Source organism: Mandrillus leucophaeus, unplaced genomic scaffold (assembly GCF_000951045.1).
Source record: "Mandrillus leucophaeus isolate KB7577 unplaced genomic scaffold, Mleu.le_1.0 Scaffold299, whole genome shotgun sequence".
NCBI classification, from domain to species: domain Eukaryota; kingdom Metazoa; phylum Chordata; class Mammalia; order Primates; family Cercopithecidae; genus Mandrillus; species Mandrillus leucophaeus.
In genome coordinates, this window is record NW_012103131.1 from 2,407,008 (window position 1) to 2,428,140 (window position 21,133).

The 21,133-nt window shown below is 40.4% G+C and overlaps 1 protein-coding gene across 1 annotated transcript in view; it reads left to right on the forward strand.

The window, feature by feature from the left end:
• Nucleotides 1-20,162: 20,162 nt before the first annotated feature.
• The window catches only part of ZRANB1 (zinc finger, RAN-binding domain containing 1), a 46,297-nt gene continuing 45,326 nt past the window's right edge, over nt 20,163-21,133 (forward strand). The window contains exon 1 of the mRNA XM_011986423.1: nt 20,163-20,337. Within this exon, the coding sequence (XP_011841813.1) occupies nt 20,297-20,337 (41 nt within the window). The 5' untranslated portion in view covers nt 20,163-20,296. The remainder of the gene's footprint in view (nt 20,338-21,133) is intronic.

Consider the following 21,133-nt stretch of genomic DNA (forward strand, 5'->3'; position numbering starts at 1 on the left):
CGTGATCTGCCCTCCTCGGCCTCCCAAAGTGCTGGGATTACAGGTGTGAGCCGCTGCGCCCGGCACCCCCTGCCTTTTTTTGTTTTTGAGACCTAGTCTCATCACTGTGTTGCCCAGGCTGGAGTGCCGTGGCGTGATCTTGGCTCACTGCAACCTCCCCCTCCCGGGTTCAAGCGATTCTTTTGCCTCAGTCTCCCGAGTAGCTGCTGGAATTGCAGGCGCGTGCCAACACGCCCGGCTAATTTTTGTGTTTTTAGTAGAGATGGGGTTTCACCATGTTGGCCAGGCTGGTCTTGAGCTCCTGACCTCAAATGATCATCTACCTGCCTGGGCCTCCCAGAGTACTGGGATTACAGGCGTGAGCCACAGTGCCTGGCCTGATTTGGTTCAGTTTTATTATTTGGGCATTGCTGCTTGCCTCTTCCTTTCCAATAATATTCTCTTGTATCTGGGCTTTGTATACTTATCCTCTCATTGATTTGGTATTTGATTTGGAATATTTGTGCTCCATTTATGCTTCGGGTAAATGCTTGCACATTTCAACACTCTTACCTCCTCACATCACAACATAAGGACTTACAGAAAACTCCTTTATACAGGCAAAATAAAGTTCAAACTTCTTGGTGTGGTGGTCAAGTTTCTCTGTAGTCTGGCGCTGATCCATTCTTTAGTCCTAACTCTAATTTCTTTGAGAATCCCTAACTCTAGCCACACTAACTTGCTTGTTGTTCCTATGAAGTCCTTCCTCTTGGCCTTTCTTTATGCTATTCTTTCTGTTTGAAATCCTCTCTGCTTGTATTCATGGAGACTGTGTTCTGGGCCAAGAGAGGTCCTGTCTCTAGAGAAGTCTTTTTTGACTACTTTAACCCCAAGGGCTCTATTCAGTCTTCTCTTGTGTGAGACTTTCTTTCCTTAGAATATGCTAGCCTTGATTTCAGTTTATCTGTTTATGTTTCTATTTTGCTTCCCAATTAGTGTTTTAAGACCTCTGCCAAATGGGTATAATTCTATACCCAGTATCTATCTGTGGAGACAATATATTCAACACTGAAATATGGATACATGGTCTGACAAAGTATTTTTGGTTATAGAGGTATTCTAGGATATGCAGTTTGTACTGTAGTTGGTGTTTCTGGGACTTTGATGGTTTATGAGACAAATATTTCAAATTATGGCTGTCTCTTTAAAAATTTGGTTGGTATGTTTATATCTATTATCGCATACTTCTTTGCCTGTAGAGGATGTTCAACATTTTGATAGTGTTTGTGTCATTAAAATAAAAATTAAATATCATGTTTTTCTGGTTTACTTCAGATTTGGGTCTGGGGCAGTTACTTGGGTCTTGGATGCTAAGTTTGGCCATTCCATATTGTATGGAGGTAACATTTAGCATCATGGGAAGGAGAAAATCTGTAGCCTCAGTTTGTATTCTTAACCTTAGATGTTGGCAGCATGTGTCACTGATGATAAGGCAGATGAGACAGGAGAATATGTGATTCACTACTGCTACCTGTCAACTGTCTTGGATGAAAAATTAGCCGGTCCACAGGATTTTTGTATACCAAGGATAACACATGTAATTATGTAGTACATAGGTGAATGCTGATGCATTTGGAAAATAGGTGTGTGTGTTTCTCTTGTGTGAGTAGGAGATACGGTGTTTTATGGGTACACAGTCTCTTGGCACTAAACCATCTTGACTTACCTACTGCATCTATGTGGAAACTTGTCCTCTTTCTCCAGTTCAGTAAAATATTTTTTCCCTTGAAATTGATTTTTAGAAAGTATATAAAAACTCATTTTTTCAAGTGTCAGAAACCTTTTAGCATCATCGAAGTTAAAATGACTGTTCATAAACTTTTCAGAAATACTAGGCATTTTTACTTAGGCTACTAGATTTGTAAAAGGCATTTTCATAGAATTACACCAGTGATTTCACTACCTGAAAAATCTGGATCCGTAAGCATTCTTTGCTTTTTGGAAGGGTGGTATTTTGGTTAATTCCATGAAGTTTTTGACACGAGCCCTAAGTTTGAATTTTAAAATGGGGGTTGGCCAGGTAAATTGAATATAAAGTTGATATTTTTTCTGCTGCCTAGTTAATTAGATTAAACAAATTTTTTTTTGAGACAGGGTCTTTTTCTGTCTCCCAGGCCAGAGTGCCGTGCTGATCACGGCTCACCAAACTGTCCTCCCACCTTAGCCTCCCAAGTAGCTGGAACTACAGGTGTGCACCATTGTGCCTGGCTTTTTAAAGAAATTTTTGAAGAGACAAGGTCTCCCTATATTGCCCCCAGGCTGGTCTGAATTCCTGGGCCCAGCCAGTCCTCTTGCCTTGGCCTCCCAAAGTGCTGGGATTTATAGGCATGAACCCCTGAGCCCAGGTTAGATTTTTTTTTTTTTTTAATAGGGTCTCACTGTTTCCCAGGCTGGAGTGCATGGCATGATCACAACTCACTGCAGCCTTGGCTTCCCAGGCTCAAGCTATCCTCTCACTTTAGCCTCCCCAGTATCTGAGACTACAGATGCATGCCACCATGCCTGGCTAAATTTTTTTTTTTTAGATGGAGTCTCTCCCTGTCGCCCAGGCTGGAGTACCATGGTATGATCTCTGCTCACTGCACCCTGCACCACCCGGGTTCAAGCGATTCTCCTGCCTCAGCCTTCAGAGTAGCTGGGGTTACAGGCACGTGCCACCATGGCCAGCTAATTTTTTTGTATGTTTAGTAGAGATGGGGTTTCACTGTGTTGGCCAGGCTGGTCTCGAACTCCTGACCTCATGATCTGCCTGCCTCAGCCTCCCAAAGTGCTGGGATTACAGGCATGAGCCACCGCGCCCGTCCTTGCCTGGCTAATTTTTGTGTTTAGTTGTGGTGAGCCACTGCGCCTGGCCCTAAATATTTTAGTAATGAAAAAAACTGCTACCCAGGTGTGGTGACATGTGGCTGTAGTCACAGCTACTTGGGAGGCTGAGGTGGGAGGATTGCTTGATCCCAGGAATTCGAGTCCAGCCTGGGTATTAGTTTGTTTTCACACTGCTATAAAGAACTACCAGCCGGGCGCGGTGGCTCACTCCTGTGATCCCAGCACATTAGGAGGCCTAGGTGGGTAGATCACAAGATCAAGACCAGCCTGACCAACATGGTGAAACCTCGTCTGTACTTAAAACACAAAAATTAGCTGGGTATGGTGGCACGTGCCTGTAGTCTCAGCTGCTTGGGCTGCTGAGGCAGGAGAATTGCTTGAACCCCGGAGGCAGAGGTTGCAGTGAGCTAACTACATCTGTAACTCCAGCACTTTGGGAGGCCAAGGTGGGTGGATCACAAGGTAAGGAGTTCGAGACCAGCCTGGCCAACATGGTGAAACCCTGTCTCTACTAAAAATTCAAAAAAATTAACTGGGCATGGTGGCGTGCGCCTGTAATCCCAGCTATTTGGGAGGCTGAGGCAGGAGAATTGCTTGAACCCAGGAGGTGGAGGTTGCAGTGAGCCAGGATCGTGCCACTGCACTCCAGCCTGCCTTGGAAGAAAAAAAAAAACTACCTGAGATTGGTAATTTATAAAGAAAAGAGGTTTAATTGACTCACAGTTTCTCATGGCTGGGGAGGCTTCATGAAACTTTTAATCATGGTAGAAGGCAAAGAGAAAGCAAGCTCCTCCACAAGGCAGGAGAGAGAGAGTGAGCGGGGGAAGTGCCACGCTTTTAAACTATCAGATCTCCTTAAAACTCACTCAGTATCACAAGAACAGCATGGGGAAACCACCCCCATGATCCAGTCACTTCCTGCCAGGTCCCTCCCTCGACACATGGGAATCACAATTAGCGATGAGATTTGGGTGAGGACACAGAGCCAAACCATATAGCTGGGCAACATAGCAAGACCCTCTCTCTTACAAAAAAAAAAAAATTTTTGTTATTTTTGTTGTTCACATATTGAGGGCAAACTGTCCCCCTCACTCCTGAACTAACACACCCCAGTTTTGATTTTTCATCCTTTGTCAAGTCAATTTTTAATGTGGGTGGTCTCTTTTTTTTTGAGACGGGGTCTTGGTATGTTACACAGGCTGGTGTCAAACTCCTCAGTTCAGCTGATCCGCCCGCCTCGGCCTTCCAAAGTGCTGGGACTGCAGGCTTGAGCCTCCGCTCCTGGCTGTAATGTGGGTGGTTTTAATTCATATAAATAAAAAATACTTGAATGCATAAGATACTAATTGGAATCAGTTGCATATCTTTCCAATTTTTTCTAAAAAAAAAAAAAAGCAGCTTCATTGAGGTGTATTTCATATACAATAAAATTCACCCCTTTAAAATAAAATTCACCGCTTTAAAGTATACAATTCAGTAGTTTTTAGTATACTTATAGAGTTGCACAGCCATTACCAACCACTATATAATCCTGGAACATTTTCATGACCCCAAAAAGAAACTCATTAAGAAGTCATTTCCCCCTTGCCTCAGCTCCTGGCAACCACTAATCTACTTTGTCTCTCTAGATTTGCCTGTTCTGGATATGTCATAAATGGAATTGTACAATATACGACCGTTTATGTTGCTTTTTTCATTTATAATGTTTTCAAGGTTTATGTTGTGGCATGTGTCAGTACTTCCTTCTTTTTTATGGCTGGCTAGTATTCCATTGTATAAACAGCATTTTGTTCATTCATTGATTGATGGGCATTTAGTTTTTTTCCACTTTTTGGCTATTATGCTGCTGTGAACATTTGTACAAGTTTTTGTGTGAATGTAAGTTTTTAGTTTTCTTGGGTATATACCTACAGATGGAATTGCTGGGTCATGTGCTAATTATGTTTAACCTTTGAGGAACTTTCTGCCTCTTTTCCAAGCTGGTTGCATCATTTTACTTTCTTTTTAATTTGAGACAGAGTCTCACTTTGTCTTTCCAGGCTGGAGTGCAGTGATGTGATCTCAGCTCACTGCAACCTCTGCCTCCTGGGTTCAGGCGATTCTCATGTCTCACCTTCCTGAGTAGCTGGGACTACAGGCACGCACCACCATGCCTGACTAATTTGTATTTTCAAGTTGTATTTTTTTAGTAGAGACGAGGTTTCGTTATGTTGGCCAGGTTGGTCTCGAACTCCTGACAGGTGATCCGCCTGCCTCGGCCTCCCAGAGTGCTGGGATTACAGGCGTGAGCCACCGCACCCGGCTCATTTTACATTTCTGCCGTCAATGTAAGTTCCATTTTTCTACATCCTAATCAGCACTTGCTATTGTCTGTTTTTTTTTTTTTTTAATTGTCATTCTAGTGGAATGGCATCTCCTAGTTTTTATTTGCATTTCCCTGATGACTAATGATATTGAGCATCTTTTCATGTGCTCATTGGCCATTTGCATATCTTGTTTAGAGAAGTGTTTATATCAAGTGTTTTGCTCATTTTTCATTTGGGTTATTTATCTTTTTGTTAGTGATTTTTTGCAAGAGTTCTTTATTCTGGATACAATTCCCTTACCTATATTTGCAGATATTTTCTTCTGTCTGTGGGTTGTCTTTTCACCTTCTTTATGGTGTTCTTTGAAACACAAAAGTCTTAATTTGATGAAGTCTAGTTACCTATGTTTTCTTTTGTCACTTGTGCTTTTGCCTAACCCAGGGTTGTGACAATTTATGTTTTCTTCTAAGAGTTTCTTACTTGTAGCTCTCAAATTTAGGTCTCTGATCATTTTGAATTGAGCTTTGCGTATAATTTGAGGCAGAGGTCCAACTCAGTTTTTTCGCATGTGGCTGTCTAGTTGTCCCTGCACCATTTATTGAAATACACTTAGTTTTAGCAGTGCACAGTCATGTATAGCTTAAATGTTCTGAGTAATGCATTGTGAGGTGATTTTGTCATTGTGCGAACATCATAGAGTCTAGACAAAACCTAGATGGTGTAGCCTACTAGCAGTAGGCCATGGGTTGTAGCCTGTTGTTCCTAGATCATAAACCCTGTATAGCATGTTACTGTATTGAATATTGTGGTGTTTTTCTAACACAAAGGTAAGTGTTCATGAGTGTAAACGTAAACATAGAAAAAGCACAGTAGAAATATAACGTAAAAGATTAAAAAAAAAATAGTGCACCTATATAGGGCACTTACCATGAATGGAGCTTGCAAAACCGGAAGTTGCTCTGGGTGAGTCAGTGAGTGAGTGATGAATGAATGTCAAGGACGTACTATACACCACTCTAGACTTTTATGGACAGTGAACACTTTGGCTACACTAAATTTATTTAAACATTTTTCTTCAAAAATAAATTAATCTTAGCTTAGTGTAACTTTTTAACTCTATAAATTTTTAATTTTTAAAAAAACTTTAGACTTTTGTAGTAACACTTAAAACACAAACACATTGTGTAGCTGCACAAAAATATTTTCTTTCTTTAGATCCTTACCTTATAAGCTTTTTTCTGTTTTTAAGCTTTTTTTTGTTAAAATCTAGGACACACATTAGCTTAGTCCTACACAGGGTCAGGATCATCAGTATCACTGTCTTCTACCTGTACATCTTGTCCCACTGGAAGGTCTTCAGGGGGCAATAACATGCATAGAGCTATCATCTATGATAACAATGCCTTCTAGAATACCTCCTGAGGGACCTGCCTAGGACTTCTTTACAGTAGACTTTTTTTTTTTCTAAAGTAAGTAGGATTAACATTGTAAAATAACAATCAAAAGTATAGTAAACTGGTAACATACTTATTATCATGATCGGATATTATGTACTGTATATAATTTTACATGCTACACATAGCTAGATTGCCAGCACAGTAGGTTTGTTTACACCAGCATCACTACAAACATGTGAGTAATGAATGTGTTGTGCCATGACATTATGATGGCTTTGATGTCACAAGGCAAATTTTTCAGCTTTGTTATGTAATCTTATGGGACCACTGTCCCATATAGTCTGTCTTTGATTGACACATGGTTATGCAGGCCATCACTGTAATTATTCTCAACTGTAAGTTGATTTATTGCAAGGCAGGATTCCCTGGATATATGAAGAAATTATCCCTATTCTGCAGCAGAAGGAAAGGATCTCTCTTAGTGTTGCACAGTAAAAGTCGGAACAATACACTTGTGTGTGGAATTCTGAAGACATCACTTCTGTGATTTTTAAACCACTTCTAAATCCTTTCCTCTTTTGTTTGTGGTGGGTAATTACCTTCACTGTTTGGTATTTAATTGAGCTAAAGTTTATTTTTAAACAGGAACTAGTTCAGTTTTCAGAACTAGCTAAACTTTTTGTGGAATACTATCTTTTGATAACAGCAGAATATTAAGTTTCTTTTTATTGACTAAATGATTAATAAGCAATGGTTACATGCAGATACTGTTTAGGGACATAATGAATTTTTCACAGTTGAGTGTTAGAAACAAATCATAATCCAGTAAACTAAGAACTATTTTAGAAGTTTGTTTTGAAGTGGTAAAAAAGGAATTAAAGGTCTGGCGCAGTGGGTCATGCCTGTAATTCCAGCACTTTGGGAGGCCGAGGCGGGCGGATCTCTTGATGCCAGGAGTTGGAGACCAGCCTGGCCAACGTGGCGAAACCCCATCTCTATCAAAAATACAAAAATTAGCCTGGGCATGGTGGCACATGCCCGTAATCCCAGCTTCCTGGGACACTGAGGCATGAGAATTGCTTAAACCTGGGAGGTGGAGGTTGCAGTGAGCTGAGGATCGCATCACTGCACTCCAGCCTGGATGATAGAGCAAGACTGTCTCGAAAAAAGAAAAAAAGTAAAAGGACTATATTTAGCATGAGATTGATGTTGGTCAGGGTGGGCTTTACTGAGGTGGGAACATTTGAGCTGGTCCTTGACGGAGGAGTACCAGATTTCTAGGTATATAAAACTGGGTAAGAAGGGGAATAGGAGTAGGCGGGCGTCTTGTTACGAGTGAAGGCATAGAGACATGAAAATTACATGTCATCTTTAGGGACTAGCAGAGGTTGCGGTGTAGCCGAAGCATGCGAATGAGGTTGGAAAGGCACTCCTAGCACTTGATCCTCACCTTCCCCCCCGGGGCTGGGAATTAGAGGGGAGGAGTGATCTCCATAAGTGTGGGTCATCTTTACAGATGTGAAGAGCCATTACCCATCCCTCCCCAACTGTGCAACTGTAAGTGTGTATTGGGAAGATATGTCAGGGATATTTGTGGTATATATTAGAAGTGTTGAAGGCATTGTTTTTATAGAAATTATTTTAGCAAATTTTTTTTTATTGGGCATCTGTGTGATTTGAAGTTGCTTAGGATTTTCTGAAAGATTACATAAAATACTGTTGAAAAGATGATTGCATATAAAACATATAATGTGTTCAATATTAAGTGTGTTAGGAAGCACATATACTAGATATTGGGATACACCTGTGAACAAGACAGTCTTTGCTGTAATTGTGTTCTATTTACACTCTAGTGTGGAGAGACAAATGCAAAAAGAAATGTCAGATAGTGATAAGTGCTATGCAGAAAATTAAAGTAGGGTGATGTGATGGAGAATGCCTGAGTGGTCAGAGAAAATCTTTCTGAGGAGGTGACATTTAAACTGAGATCTCAATGACAAGAATGACATGTGGAAAATCTGGGGAAATAACATTCTAGGCAGAGGAGATTTCTAATACAAAGCCCCTAAAGGGAGAATGATCTTGACTTGTAAAAGGAACAGAAAGAAAGTCACCTTATGTAAAAATTTGTAAGTAAAGCTGGGGAGTTTTAATTTTATTCTCTGTAAGGATGGCGGATAGAGTGGAAGTGCTATATCACTTAATCTCAGCAGTAATCGAAGTGACAAATAGTGGTGGCTTGGAATAGGGGTATAGCAGGGGAGTCTAGAGTGAAGCAAACTTGTGGGGACTTGTTTAGGAGGTAGTATGAGTGGTAGCTAGCTAGTCTGTTTTGTAACCTGATAATCTTGGGCAATGTGTTTATAATCATGGAAGGTTGTGGTGCATTAGCGAGGGGGCACTAGAGTCAGAACTGGGGTTCACTTGCTAGCCTGTGACCCTAGATGAGATGTTTCACCTCTCCTGAAGGCACAGATTCTTTTTTTTTTTGTGACGGAGTCTCACTTTGTCACCCAGGCTGGAGTGCAGTGGCGAGATCTCGGCTCACTGCAGCCTCTACCTTCCGTATTCAAGCAATTGCCTCAGCCTCCTGGGTAGCTGGGATTACAGGTGCACACCACCACACCCGGCTAATTTTTTTTGTATTTTTGTTAGAGCCGGGGTTTCACCATGTTGATCAGGTTGATCTCGATCTCCTGACCTTGTGGTCCACCCACTTGTGCCTCCTAAAGTGCTGGGATTACAGGTGTGAGCCACCGCACCTGGCCGCCATAGATTATTATTCATAAAAATGGAGGCTGGGCGCCATGGCTCATGCCTGTAATCCCAGCACTTTGGGAGGCCGAGGCGGGTGGATCATGAGGTCAGAAGTTTGAGACCAGCCTGGCCAACGTGAAACCCTGTCTCTATCAAAAATACAAAAATTAGCTGGGTGTGGTGGCACACGCCTGTAGTCCCAGCTACTTAGGAGGCTAAGGCGGGAGAATCACTTGAACCCTGGTTGCAGTGAGCTGAGATCTGCCATTGCACTCCAGCCTGGACAACAGAGCAATACTCTGTCTCAAAAAAAAAAAAAAAAAAAAAGGAGATGTGGGGTACTTTAGGAGGGAAGGTACCTGAGTATTCAGTGAAGTTAGTGTTCTTTACCTAAAGCTCCATACAAAACTTAAGTTGATGTTATGTCAAGCTGACAAGTGTTCATGCTATTAATTATAGGACTTGGGTTTTGAAGTGATCAGTTTTAGCCCTCCACTTAAAGATAAGTAAGCCATTATTGTCCCTATTTTTTCAGATGAGAGGGTTGGGTCCTAAGGATTTGGCTAGTATTTCCGATGTAAGAGAGGGAGAGGGACTCAGACTCACGTTTTGGAAGTGCAGTACATTTCCTTCCTTCTTTTCCTTCGTTTTCCTTCGTCTTTCTTTCTTTCGTGGACTCTCGCTCTGTCGCCAAGGCTGGAGTGCAGTGGTGCATCCTTGGCTCACTGCAGCCGCCTCCTCTTGGGTTCAAGCAATTCTCCTGCCTCAGCCTCCTGAGTAGCTGGGATTATAGGCACCCACCACCACGTCCAGCTAATTTTTGTATTTTTAGTAGAGGTAGGGTTTCACCATGTTGGCCAGGCTGGTCTCAAACTCCTGACCTTAGGTGATCTGCCTGCCTTGGCCTCCTAAAGTGCTGGGATTACAGGCGTGAACTACCATACCCGGTCCGGTACCTTTTCATGTATGTGAGAGAACTAGGTATAAATATCAAGAGATGAAACTGGTTTTCTGTAGTAAAGTACATTTCTATGCTTTAGTGAAAGATAATATATTATTAAAGGGAAATATTGTAGGATATTCTTGATATATATATTTGGAAGAGTAGCTGAGAAGATACTTAAAAGATTAATTGTGGCTGTGTGCAGTGGCTCACGCCTGTAAACCCAGGACTTTGAAAGGCTGAGTCGGGAAGATTGAGGCCTGGAGTTTGAGATCAGCCTGGACAATGTATGAGACCTTGTCTCTAATAAAAATTTAAAAAATAACTTGGTGTAATGGTGGGTGCCTGGAGTCCCAGGTACTCTGAAGGCTGAGGTGAGAGGATCGCTTGAGTCTGGGAAGTTGAGGTTGCAGTGAGCGGTGATCATGCCACTGCACTCTAGCTTAGGCCACAGAGTAAGATCCTGTTAAGAAACAAAAACTGGTTGGGCGCGGTGGCTCACGCCTGTAATCCCAGCACTTTGGAAGGCCGAGGCGGGCGGATCATGAGGTCAGGAGATCGAGACCATCCTGGCTAACATGGTGAAACCCCGTCTCTACTAAAAATGCAAAAAATTAGCCGGGTGTGGCGGTGGGCGCCTGTAGTCCCAGCTACTTGGGAGGCTGAGGCAGGAGAATGACGTGAACCCAGGAGGAGGCGGAGCTTGCATGAGCTGAGATCACGCCAGTGCACTCCAGCCTGGGCGACTGAACGAGACTCCGTCTCAAACAAACAAACAAACAAAACAAAACAAAACAAAAACCAGCCATGAAGGGCTTTTTATGCCATCTTAAGGATATATATATAATTTTTAGAGACAAGATTTTGCTTTGTCTCTTGGCTGTAGTGCAGTGGTGTGATCATAACTCACTGCAGCATTGACCTTCCGGGCTCAAGTGATCCTCTCACCTCAGCCTTCCGCCTAGCTGGGACTACAGGCGTGTGCCACCATACCCGGCTAACTTTATAACAATGTTTTGTGAAGATGGAGTCTCACTATGTTGCCCAGGCTGATCTCAAACTCCTAGGCCTCCCAAGGTGCTAGGATTACAGCAGTGGTTCCTACCACTCCAGCCCTGTGTCCTTTTAAATACTTTCCATTATTATTATTATTATTATTTTTTGAGACAGAGTCTTGCTGTGTTGCCCAGGCTGGAGTGCAGTAGTGTGGTCTTGGCTCACTGCAGCCTCTGCCTCCCAGGTTCAAATGATTCTCTTGCCTCAGCCTCCCCAGTAGCTGGGATTACAGACGCCCACCGCGAATCCCGGCTAACCTTTGTATTTTTAGTAGAGACAAGGTTTCACCACATTGACCAGGCTGGTCTTGAACTCCTGATCTCAGGTGATCCACCCACCTCGGCCTCCCAAAATGCTGGGATTATGGGCGTAAGCCACCGCGCCCGGCCTAAGAATACTTTATTTTTTTTAGAGCAGTGTTAAGTTCACAACAAGACTGAGCAGAAAGTACAGAGAGTTCTCATATACCTGCTGCCCCCATGTTTTCCCCACTGCCTACATCATTCCCCAGGGTGGTATATTTGTTAACAATTAATGAACCAGCATTGACACATAATCACCCAAAGTACATAATTTACATTAGGATTCACTCTGTTTGTAGATTCTATGGGCTTTGACAAATTTATAATGAAAAGTATCTTTCATAATAGCACACAGTGATTTCACTGCTCTAAAACTCCTCTGTGCTCTTCTATTCATCCCTTCCCTCTAACTCTTGCAATCCACCTGATCTTTTTACTGTCTTCATGTTTTGTCTTTTCTAGAATGTTGTATAGTTGCAATCATTCATTATGTAACTGTTTCAGGTTCTCTTTCACTTAGTAATATGCATTTAAGGTTCGTTCATGTCTTTTTGTGGATTTATAGCCCATTTGTTTTTAGAGCTGTATAATATTCCATTGTCTGAATGTACCACAGTTTATCCATTCACCTACTGAAGGACATCTTGGTTCTTTCCAACTTTTTACAATTAGAAAAAATTTCCCACACTATACGGGTGTAAAGGTTTTTTTTTTTTTTTTGAGGTGGAGTCTCGCTCTGTTGTCCAGGCTGGAGTGCAGTGGTGCAGTCTTGGCTCACTGCAGCCTCCGCCTCCTGGGTTCAAGTGATTCTTGTACTTCAGCCTCCCAAGTAGCTGGGTCTATGGGTACCTGCCACCACACCTGGGTAATTTTTTGCAATTTTAGTAGAGATGGGGTTTTACCATGTTGGCCAGGCTGGTCTTGAACTCCTGACCTCGAGAATCCACCCACTTCGGCCTCCCAGAGTGCTGGGATTACAGGTATGAGCCACTGTGCCTGGCCAAGATTTTACAGTTATAAATGAATCTGCTGTGAAATCCATGTGTAGATTTCTGTGTGAACATAAGTTTTCAACTCATTTGGGTAATTAGCAAGGAGTGAGATTGCTGTATCACATGACCAAAGTACATTTTTGTGAGAAACTGCCAAATTGTCTTCCAAAGTGACTGTACCATTTTGAATTCCCACCAACAGTGGATGAGAGTTCCTGTTGCTCCACATTCTTGACAGCATTTGGTGTCAGTGTTTTGGATTTTAGCCATTCTAATAAGTATGTGGTGGTATCTCATTGTTTTAATTTGTAATTACCTAATGATGTATGGTGTATTTTTGTATTTTTAGTAGAGACAGGGTTTCACCATGTTGGCCAGGCTGGTCTTGAACTCCTGACCTCAGGTGATCAGCCCACCTTGGCCTCCCAAAGTGCTGGGATTATAGGCGCAAGCCACCTCCCCCGCCCCCGCGTTTGAAAAGATGTTCAACTTCTTTTCATATGCTTATTTACCACCTATATATATTCTTTGGTGAAGCGTCTGTTCAGATCTTTTGCACATTTTTCAGTTGAGTGGTTTTCTTATTGTTGAGTTTTAAGAGTTCTTTGTATATTTTAGATAATAGTCATTTATCTTTTGCAAATTTTTTTTCTGATTTTTGGTATTCTCATTGCCTTGACAGTGTCTTTCACAGAGCAGAAGTTTTAAGTATCAGTGAAGTCCAACTTAATCCGTTTTCCTTCTTTTTTTTTTTTTTTTTTTTTTTTTTTTTTTTTGAGATGAAATTTTACTTTTGTTGCCCAGGCTGGAGAGCAATGGTGCAATCCCGGCTCATGCAACTTCCGCCTCCCAGGTTCAAGCGATTCTCCTGCCTCAGCCTCCTGAGTAGCTGGAATTACAGGTGCGCGCCACCACACCTGGCTAATTTTTTTGTATTTTTAGTAGAGACAGGGTTTCACCTTGTCGGTCAGGCTGGTCTCAAACTCTTGACCTCATGATCGCCTGCCTCGGCCTCCCAGAGTGCTGAGATTACAGGTGTGAGCCACCGTACCTGGCCGACAGAAATTAAATTCTGAATGAAGTAGCATGTTCGTAGTTCTTGCAAACGTTGTTTTATTGTTGTTTAAATGCTGGATTGACGTGTATTTTTGGAGTTAATTGTTCCATTTCCATACATGTTTAAGAAAACTGGTCTTTCATCCAATTAGATTGCAGGTTCTCTGATCACAGGGCCAGTGTTTTGTCTAGTTATGTCTTTCCATATTTCTGAGCGCATGGTAAATCTTTGGTAAATGTTGCTCTAGGTTGTTACATTAGTTTTGTTTGGGATTGTGATTTAAGGTACCTGATTGACCTAGGATGTCTCAAACTGTGTAAAGGAGCTATGCTCTAAGATAGGTTCTAGTGAAGCTCAAGACATATCTGTATTACTCCTCCTCACTTTCTGGTTATGATTGAGGAGCTGAAGTGTTCAGATAGAGTAAGTATGTAAAGAGCTAGAGCTCCTCCTGAGATGATAAGATGAACAGAAAGAGCATTAATATTGTTTCATGCTAGATTTGACACAATATAAGTTAACTTTTTTCTTCTAGATCTTCTTTCCTTCTAGTCAGTGGATTGCTAATTGTCTAGTGGTTTAAAAGGAAACAGAATATTAGAGTTGTAACTTTTATTACAGTTTTTTCTAATGTAGCCTTGACAGATTAAAATGTAACATTTAAATTTGTTATATTTTGAAGACTTAGGTTTGGTTGGAATGAAGTTAGTTGTAGCTGTAGAGGGTTGTCACCTCAGTTAATTAAGGCATAGTGCTGATAAGGCCAAGGTCACCCTGGCAGGTGTTATTTAATTTTACTTTGTCCAACTTATCCACAAATTCCTGGGAAGTGTACAGTATGTTTAGTTCAAATCTACTCATTTGATACAGATGCTATAGATAATAGTGACCTCTTTTTATAGGAATGCCAGCTCATTTTTGATGTCTAATTATTGATTATTTACATACAATTTCACACTAATTTAGGACTTTTAGAAGATAATGATTGCAGAAGATTTGTACTTGTGTTATTGTCACAGCTAGATTTGAATAGTTAACCAGTGTGTGGGTTGCCACAGTGCCAGGTTTGTTGTAGGATGGTAGACTTTCAGAGCAGTGACGAAAGGAACAAACTTATTGAACAGTTTTGTGGCTCTTAGTAGTCTAATCCCTTCAATTTGTAGATGGGAAAACTGAGGCTCAGAAATACGAAATTTTGATTAGGAATTCAGTTTTGGACATGTTAACTGTGAGATACTTGTTAAACATTCAGATTGAGATGTCAGGTGGGCAGCTGGTTTTACAAATCTTGAGTTAGGGGAGAGATTCAACTTGGAGATACAAAATTTTAAATTATCACCAAATAGCTGATATTTAAAGCCCAGGGATTGACTAAGGTCCCCAGAGTAGTTAGAGGTTAGAGAGAAGAGGACCAAAGCTTGGGGCACTTGGCTTTTTAATTCAGAAACATAAGGAAGCCAACAAAGAAGTTTGAGGAAGAAAAGCTACTGAGATTGGAGGAAAACCAGGAGAATGTCTTGGAAACCATGTTAGAACAGTATGTTTAATTGTGGATTATAGAACCAGAGAGCTTCAGACTAAGTCATTTAACAAATAATTTAGTGATTGTTGTATTTTGCCTAAGAGTTCTTTTTATTTCAAATGCTGAACTTGTAGAGGCAAAAGTGTTTAATAATCTTGGGGATTCAATTACAAGTTACGTATTTTTTAATGGGGCTAGAATGTGAAGGTGCTGAAGTCACTGCTTGCTGTGTAATATTCTAGATATTTGTTGATGTAGTTCTATACTTAAGTATGGACCTAACTGGTGTGTTACAAAATGAGGGAAAAACAAATGTAATAGGTTTTGTTCAGTTTATAATCTGGTCAAGGATATAGGAAGACATAATAAGTGTATCAAACATGAATCTTAGTCCGAAAACTCAGATGGAAAGAAGGTACCACATTTGCTTTCTTTAAATTAACTTGATTTGAATACTACTTCTTTGGCAAGAAATTCAACCTCAGTCATCCTTGGGGCTCCCTCTGCTCATGTTCTTGGAAGGCCTGGTGTCATATGGTTCAGATTTTGCCTGCATTGGTTATAGTATTGTCTTCCATTGTCCTCCACAAGGTTCCATCAGGTTCTGTGGCTCTGCCACCAACTGTGGGCCCTAGTGCCTGTGACTTGACACCTAGTTTATATCTAGCAGACACTTTTTACTGAGGTCTTGCTGCCATGGAGTTGATTCCATCCTCTCTAGAATTTCTTCTGAGATTGCTCACAAGGTCTACTCCTTTCTTTCATCGAGTCATTCAACATGGTCTCTTCTTGGGTTTTACTAAACACAAGGTGCTGCTCTACCTTCCGTGCCACTGGAATCTCTGAACAAAGGGTTTTGAAAGCCTGGCTGTTTGACTGGAAATCGAAGGGAGGGATGGAAATAGAAGGGTGTGAGTGACATAGGAAAAACATGAATTAGTGTTCCAAAAACTAGCCCCAAGAGGAAATATAAAGTGCCAAATGTCAATAAGTATGGTTGCTTGGAGTGTGCTTGGAGTGATTTGAAAACTTCATGAAGATGAGACTTGAACTGAGCCTTAAAGAATGGGTAGAATTCATTATAAATGATGGTGTCTGTTGTGCTTCTGTATCTAAGGCAGTACCTTCATGTGTATATTGTTGGGTGGTGGTGACACATGCATGAGTCAGGGGCGTGTGTGGCATGTTTGGGAGTGAGTGTGTGATGTGTGTGTTTGTTACAGGAAGGAGATGAGAGTTTCTACTGTTGCAGAAGAGCCTCAGAAAGAGAATTGTGGAACAATCAGCTGGATGGATTTAGAAAGGGAAGATGCTTACAAGGCTTTGATAGTAGTTCTGACCTGAACTGGAAAAGGATTGATGGCAGTGGGAATGAGAAGACAGTAATTGGGTAGAAACCGCTAGAAAGAATCTGTGGGGAGAAGGCAGAATTTAAGGTGATTCTGAGTTCTCTGCTGGGTGCAGAGGTATTAATAGTGTCATTAATGGAAACTGGAAAAGTCAAGGTAGAAGTTTGTTGTGAGAAGAAGATAAGGAGTTAAATAGATGATTTGATAACCTGTTGGAGCCCTGAAATGAGGTTAGATTTGTAGATAAAGGGTTTACCATATCATTGGTCTTCACGATCCTGCTCTAGACTGGTTGTTTTTCCTGTTGACTATTGTGAAGAAGACAGTGATGAAAGAATAACTGATGAGAAAAGAAGAGATGAGTACGTGCGATATTTTGGCTTAAGTATTTAAAACTTTTTTATTTACAGAAATTTTATAATTCAAAATTACTTTGTAACATTTTAAAAGCCTGAAAATTTAGCATGCTTGGAAAATCCTTTTTAGTTTTAGCTTTCGTCTTTATATCCCTAAGACGTTCTCTGAGCATTTGTAAATCTCCACAGGTTTATATTAATAATCTCCACAGGTTTATATTAATAAGCTAATATTTATATTAATAAGTATAAATTTGTATTAATAAAGCTAATAAAAATCTTTAAGGCTGCTTTTTGTTGTTGTTTGAGACGGAGTCTTGCTTTGCCGCCCAGGCTGGAGTGCAGTGGTGCAATCTCTGCTCACTACAACCTACGTAGACCTCCCAGATTCAAGCAATTTTCCTGCCTCAGCCTCCTGAGTAGCTGAGTAGTATAACTTCTTATCATTTGAAACTACTGGCAGTTGAGCTTATCTCAGTTTGTTTCTTGAGTTTGCACTTGAAGGGAATTCTTTCTTTCTTTCTTTCTTTTTTTTTTTTGAGATGGAGTTTTGCTCTTGTTGCCCAGGCTGGAGTGCCGTGCCACAATCTCGGCTCACTGCACCCTCCGCCTCCTGGGTTCAAGCGATTCTCTTGCCTCAGCCTCCCGAGTAACTGGGATTATAGGCACCCACCACCATGCCCAGCAATTTTTGTGTTTTTGGTAAGATGAGGTTTCACCATGTTGGCCAGGCTGGTCTTGAACTCCTGACCTCAAGTGATCCACCCACCTCAGCCTCCCAAAGTGCTGGGATTACAGGCGTGAGCCATTGCGCCCAGCCGAGAATTATTTCACTTCTTCAGTTCTTCATATTGTTTAGTAGATGGTTGGGGAAATTTGTACTGTAGCTACAATTTTGAGGAATTGACTTCAGTATAAATACAATTCTTATACAGTGTTTAGTATTGTTTCACAAATATTAAACATGGCAGTATAAAAAATGTTCAATTACGTAAGTCCCTTTCCACCGCCTGCTATTAGTACATACACCATAATACTTGTGCACTCTTATTATTATCTGAATTGGAAAGTATATAATTAAAAACAGTTACGAATTTAGTACTTGTAAATTTAGCACTAGTAAATGGTTGATATATTTAAGAGACATTATTCATTCTACAGGCAGAGCTTGATGCACAAATGGATTCCTGGTCTCCTTGGTCCACAGGATGGAAACTGTTGGTATTGCGTTTGAACCAAGGAATATTTGTCTTAAGAGTAGCAGTTTTGTCTAGTTCTCCTTAATGAAGCCCAGATTATGTAGATTTTATTGTGGTTTTATTTTACCAATTAATTGAAATTTGAGTCCTTGGATAGAATTTGCAAATCTGCTTTGCATGCAGAATTAAACTTGTAAACGAAATTTACTTGGGTGTATGAATCTATTTAATACTTAAAGTGATATTTAGTAAGTTTTATTTCAAGGTAGAGTATTAGTTTTAGAGCTGGCTACTTTGGAAATAATTTTATGTACTTTTTGGAATGTTTTGACATCTGGAAAAAGTATCCTCTGTTAATTTCTTCATAGTACTGCAAAAAAAAAAAGACACACACACACACACACACACAGAGTTCAGTTGATGTTATCCTTACTCATTAGTTCTGTTTACTAATTACCACAGGTAGAAATAGCTGTCTCAGATAATCTTCAGTGAATTTTTTTTCTTTTTCTTTTGTGTTTTTGTTTTTTTGAGACAAGGTCTCACTCTGAGTACAATGGTATGATCATGGCTCACTGCAGCCTTAACCGCCCTGGGCTGAAGCGATCCTCCTGCTTCAGCTTCCTGAGTAGCTGGGACTACAGGCATGTGCCACCACCCTTGGCTAATTTTTGTATTTTTTTGAAGAGATGGGGTTTTGCCATGTTGCCCAGGCTGGTGTCAAACTCTTGGATTCAAGCAATCCAGCTACCTAGGCCTCCTGTGCTGGGATTATAGGTGTGAGTGCCCAGCCACTCTTCAATGAATTTTACCTTGCAGTTGCTAAACAACATTCCTGCAATGTTTCAAGTTCCCTTAGAGTGAAGACTATACATCATTACATTTTTTTCCTTTGTTTTTCCTTGAGACAGTCTTGCTCTGTCATGGCAGGCTGAAGCACAGTAGCACAATCATAATTCACTGTGGTCTTGAACTCCTATGCTCAAATGAGCCTCCTTGGCCTCCTGAGTAGCCGGGACTATAGGCACATCTCTTAAAACTCTTGAGCTTGGTTTTGGTATTGCTCAGTTACCTGGATTTTCAGAGGTTGGTGGGCTAATTAGGCAGCTATCTGTCCATTATTTTACCAGGCATTTATGACAGTGATTATTTTTTATGGCAATTTTTTGTTTGTTTTTTAAATCAGCCTAGACATTTAAATATATTATGCCAGTATATTAGTTACATGAAGATTAGCTAAGATAACGTAAGGTTACGGGCTGTTTAGTTGGGCCTACAAACATAGTAAGACTTATCAAAACAAGTATGGATTTTGAATGTGAATATTTTAAAAGATACATTGAAATTACTTAGAGTAGCCCTGGATATATGTTCATTATGGATGGCGTTTATCTTGTTAATAAGTTTCTACATGCTCATTTTAATTTTCGGTAGCATGAGCAAGTAACTTATATTTCGTTCCTGAGAAACTAAAAGAATCTGCCTAAAGAGTATGAAAATTGCCATTAAATCTGTATTGTCTACTTTCTGGATGCTTATATGATTATAGTTCTCTGCTTTTCCACACATTTTTGGGCTGCTATCAGGTTGTAAGTAATCATTATACAAACTAAATTTAAAAATTTAAGCAAGATAATTTTATATTCCTTGGATCAGGGAAAAAAATGCAGTTGCTGAAGGTGGGTTCATAGCTAAATATAAGCAATTATTTTGCTTTTTCTACTTTTTTGGATTTTATCATCTTTTCCCTTTTAGTAATAGAAGTAATACAGGTAGGAATTAACTTAGCACTGCCAAATTAATGGTAATATTAGACCTTTGTACACAGCACAGGATTAAGGTTATATAGAAAAATGTCTCATCCGTGTTTAATTTGGCTGACCAGCTCAGTTGATTAGCCAGTTTTATTGTTCTGTTAAATTAAAATTCTAAATATAGTTGTCCATTGTTCAAATAAATGAGTAGGGTTAAAATAGAGAATTGATAAAAATAAAGCCTTAAAAAACCTTTTAGCTAAAGTAGCAGGCTTCAAGTGAAATTCAGTTTTGGTCTCCTTTACAGGAATAGCTATTCACAGTCAGACAGAACCACTTATCACGTTTTGCAGTATCTCCTGAGGAAGTCAGAATCTGAGCCAGCATGAAGACGGAATCTTGTCTTCGATCTGATTTGCAAACCGTACTTTTATTCTAATCATGTGCAAGGTGGAGGTTATAGCGTGGGAACTAAAATCTTAGTAAGTGTGGTTTTTATTTTAGCTATTAAATAGTGTATATTCTTATAGTGATTTTTTTTTCTTCTTAGCAGAGTTCACACTATAAATGGTGTATGGACTTGGCAGGCAGGAACATAATACAGTATACTTCAAAAGTGAAAGATTTAGGCCAGGCGCGGTGGTTCATGCCTGTAATCCTAGCACTTTGGGAGGTCGAGGTGGGTGGATCATGAGGTCAGGAGTTGAAGAGAAACCTGGCCAAGATGCTGAAACACCATCTCTACTAAAAATATAAAAATTAGCCGGGCATGGTGGCATGCGCCTGTACTCCCAGCTACTTGGGAGGCTGAGGCAGGAGAATCGCTTGAACCTGGGAGGTGGAGGTTGCAGTGAGCTTAGATTGCACCACTCCACTGCATTCCAGCCTGGGCAAAACATAGCAAGACTCCATCTCAAAAAAACAACAACAAAAAAGGAAAGATTTAACCCTCTAGGTTCAGGAAAAGTCCCTGAGAAAGAGCAAAGCTTCTGTGCTCTGCCTAGGATTTCTTTCTCTTTCCTGCTGAAAAATAGGTGTTGGGATGATACCGAGTTAATAAAGTATTTAAGAAAAGTGGCCAGTATCTAAATTCAAGCCATTAAAAAAAAATCATTAAATTTGTTATATAAGTTGCCTCATTTATGAATTAGTTGCCATTAAATTATGAAGTCTTTCTTCATTATAGTGTATTGTTAGCCCATTGTTGAATCCTAGGACTCTTTTAAGTAGTGTGAATATATTTTAAATATGAATTGAATTTTTTTTTTTTGTGGGGGG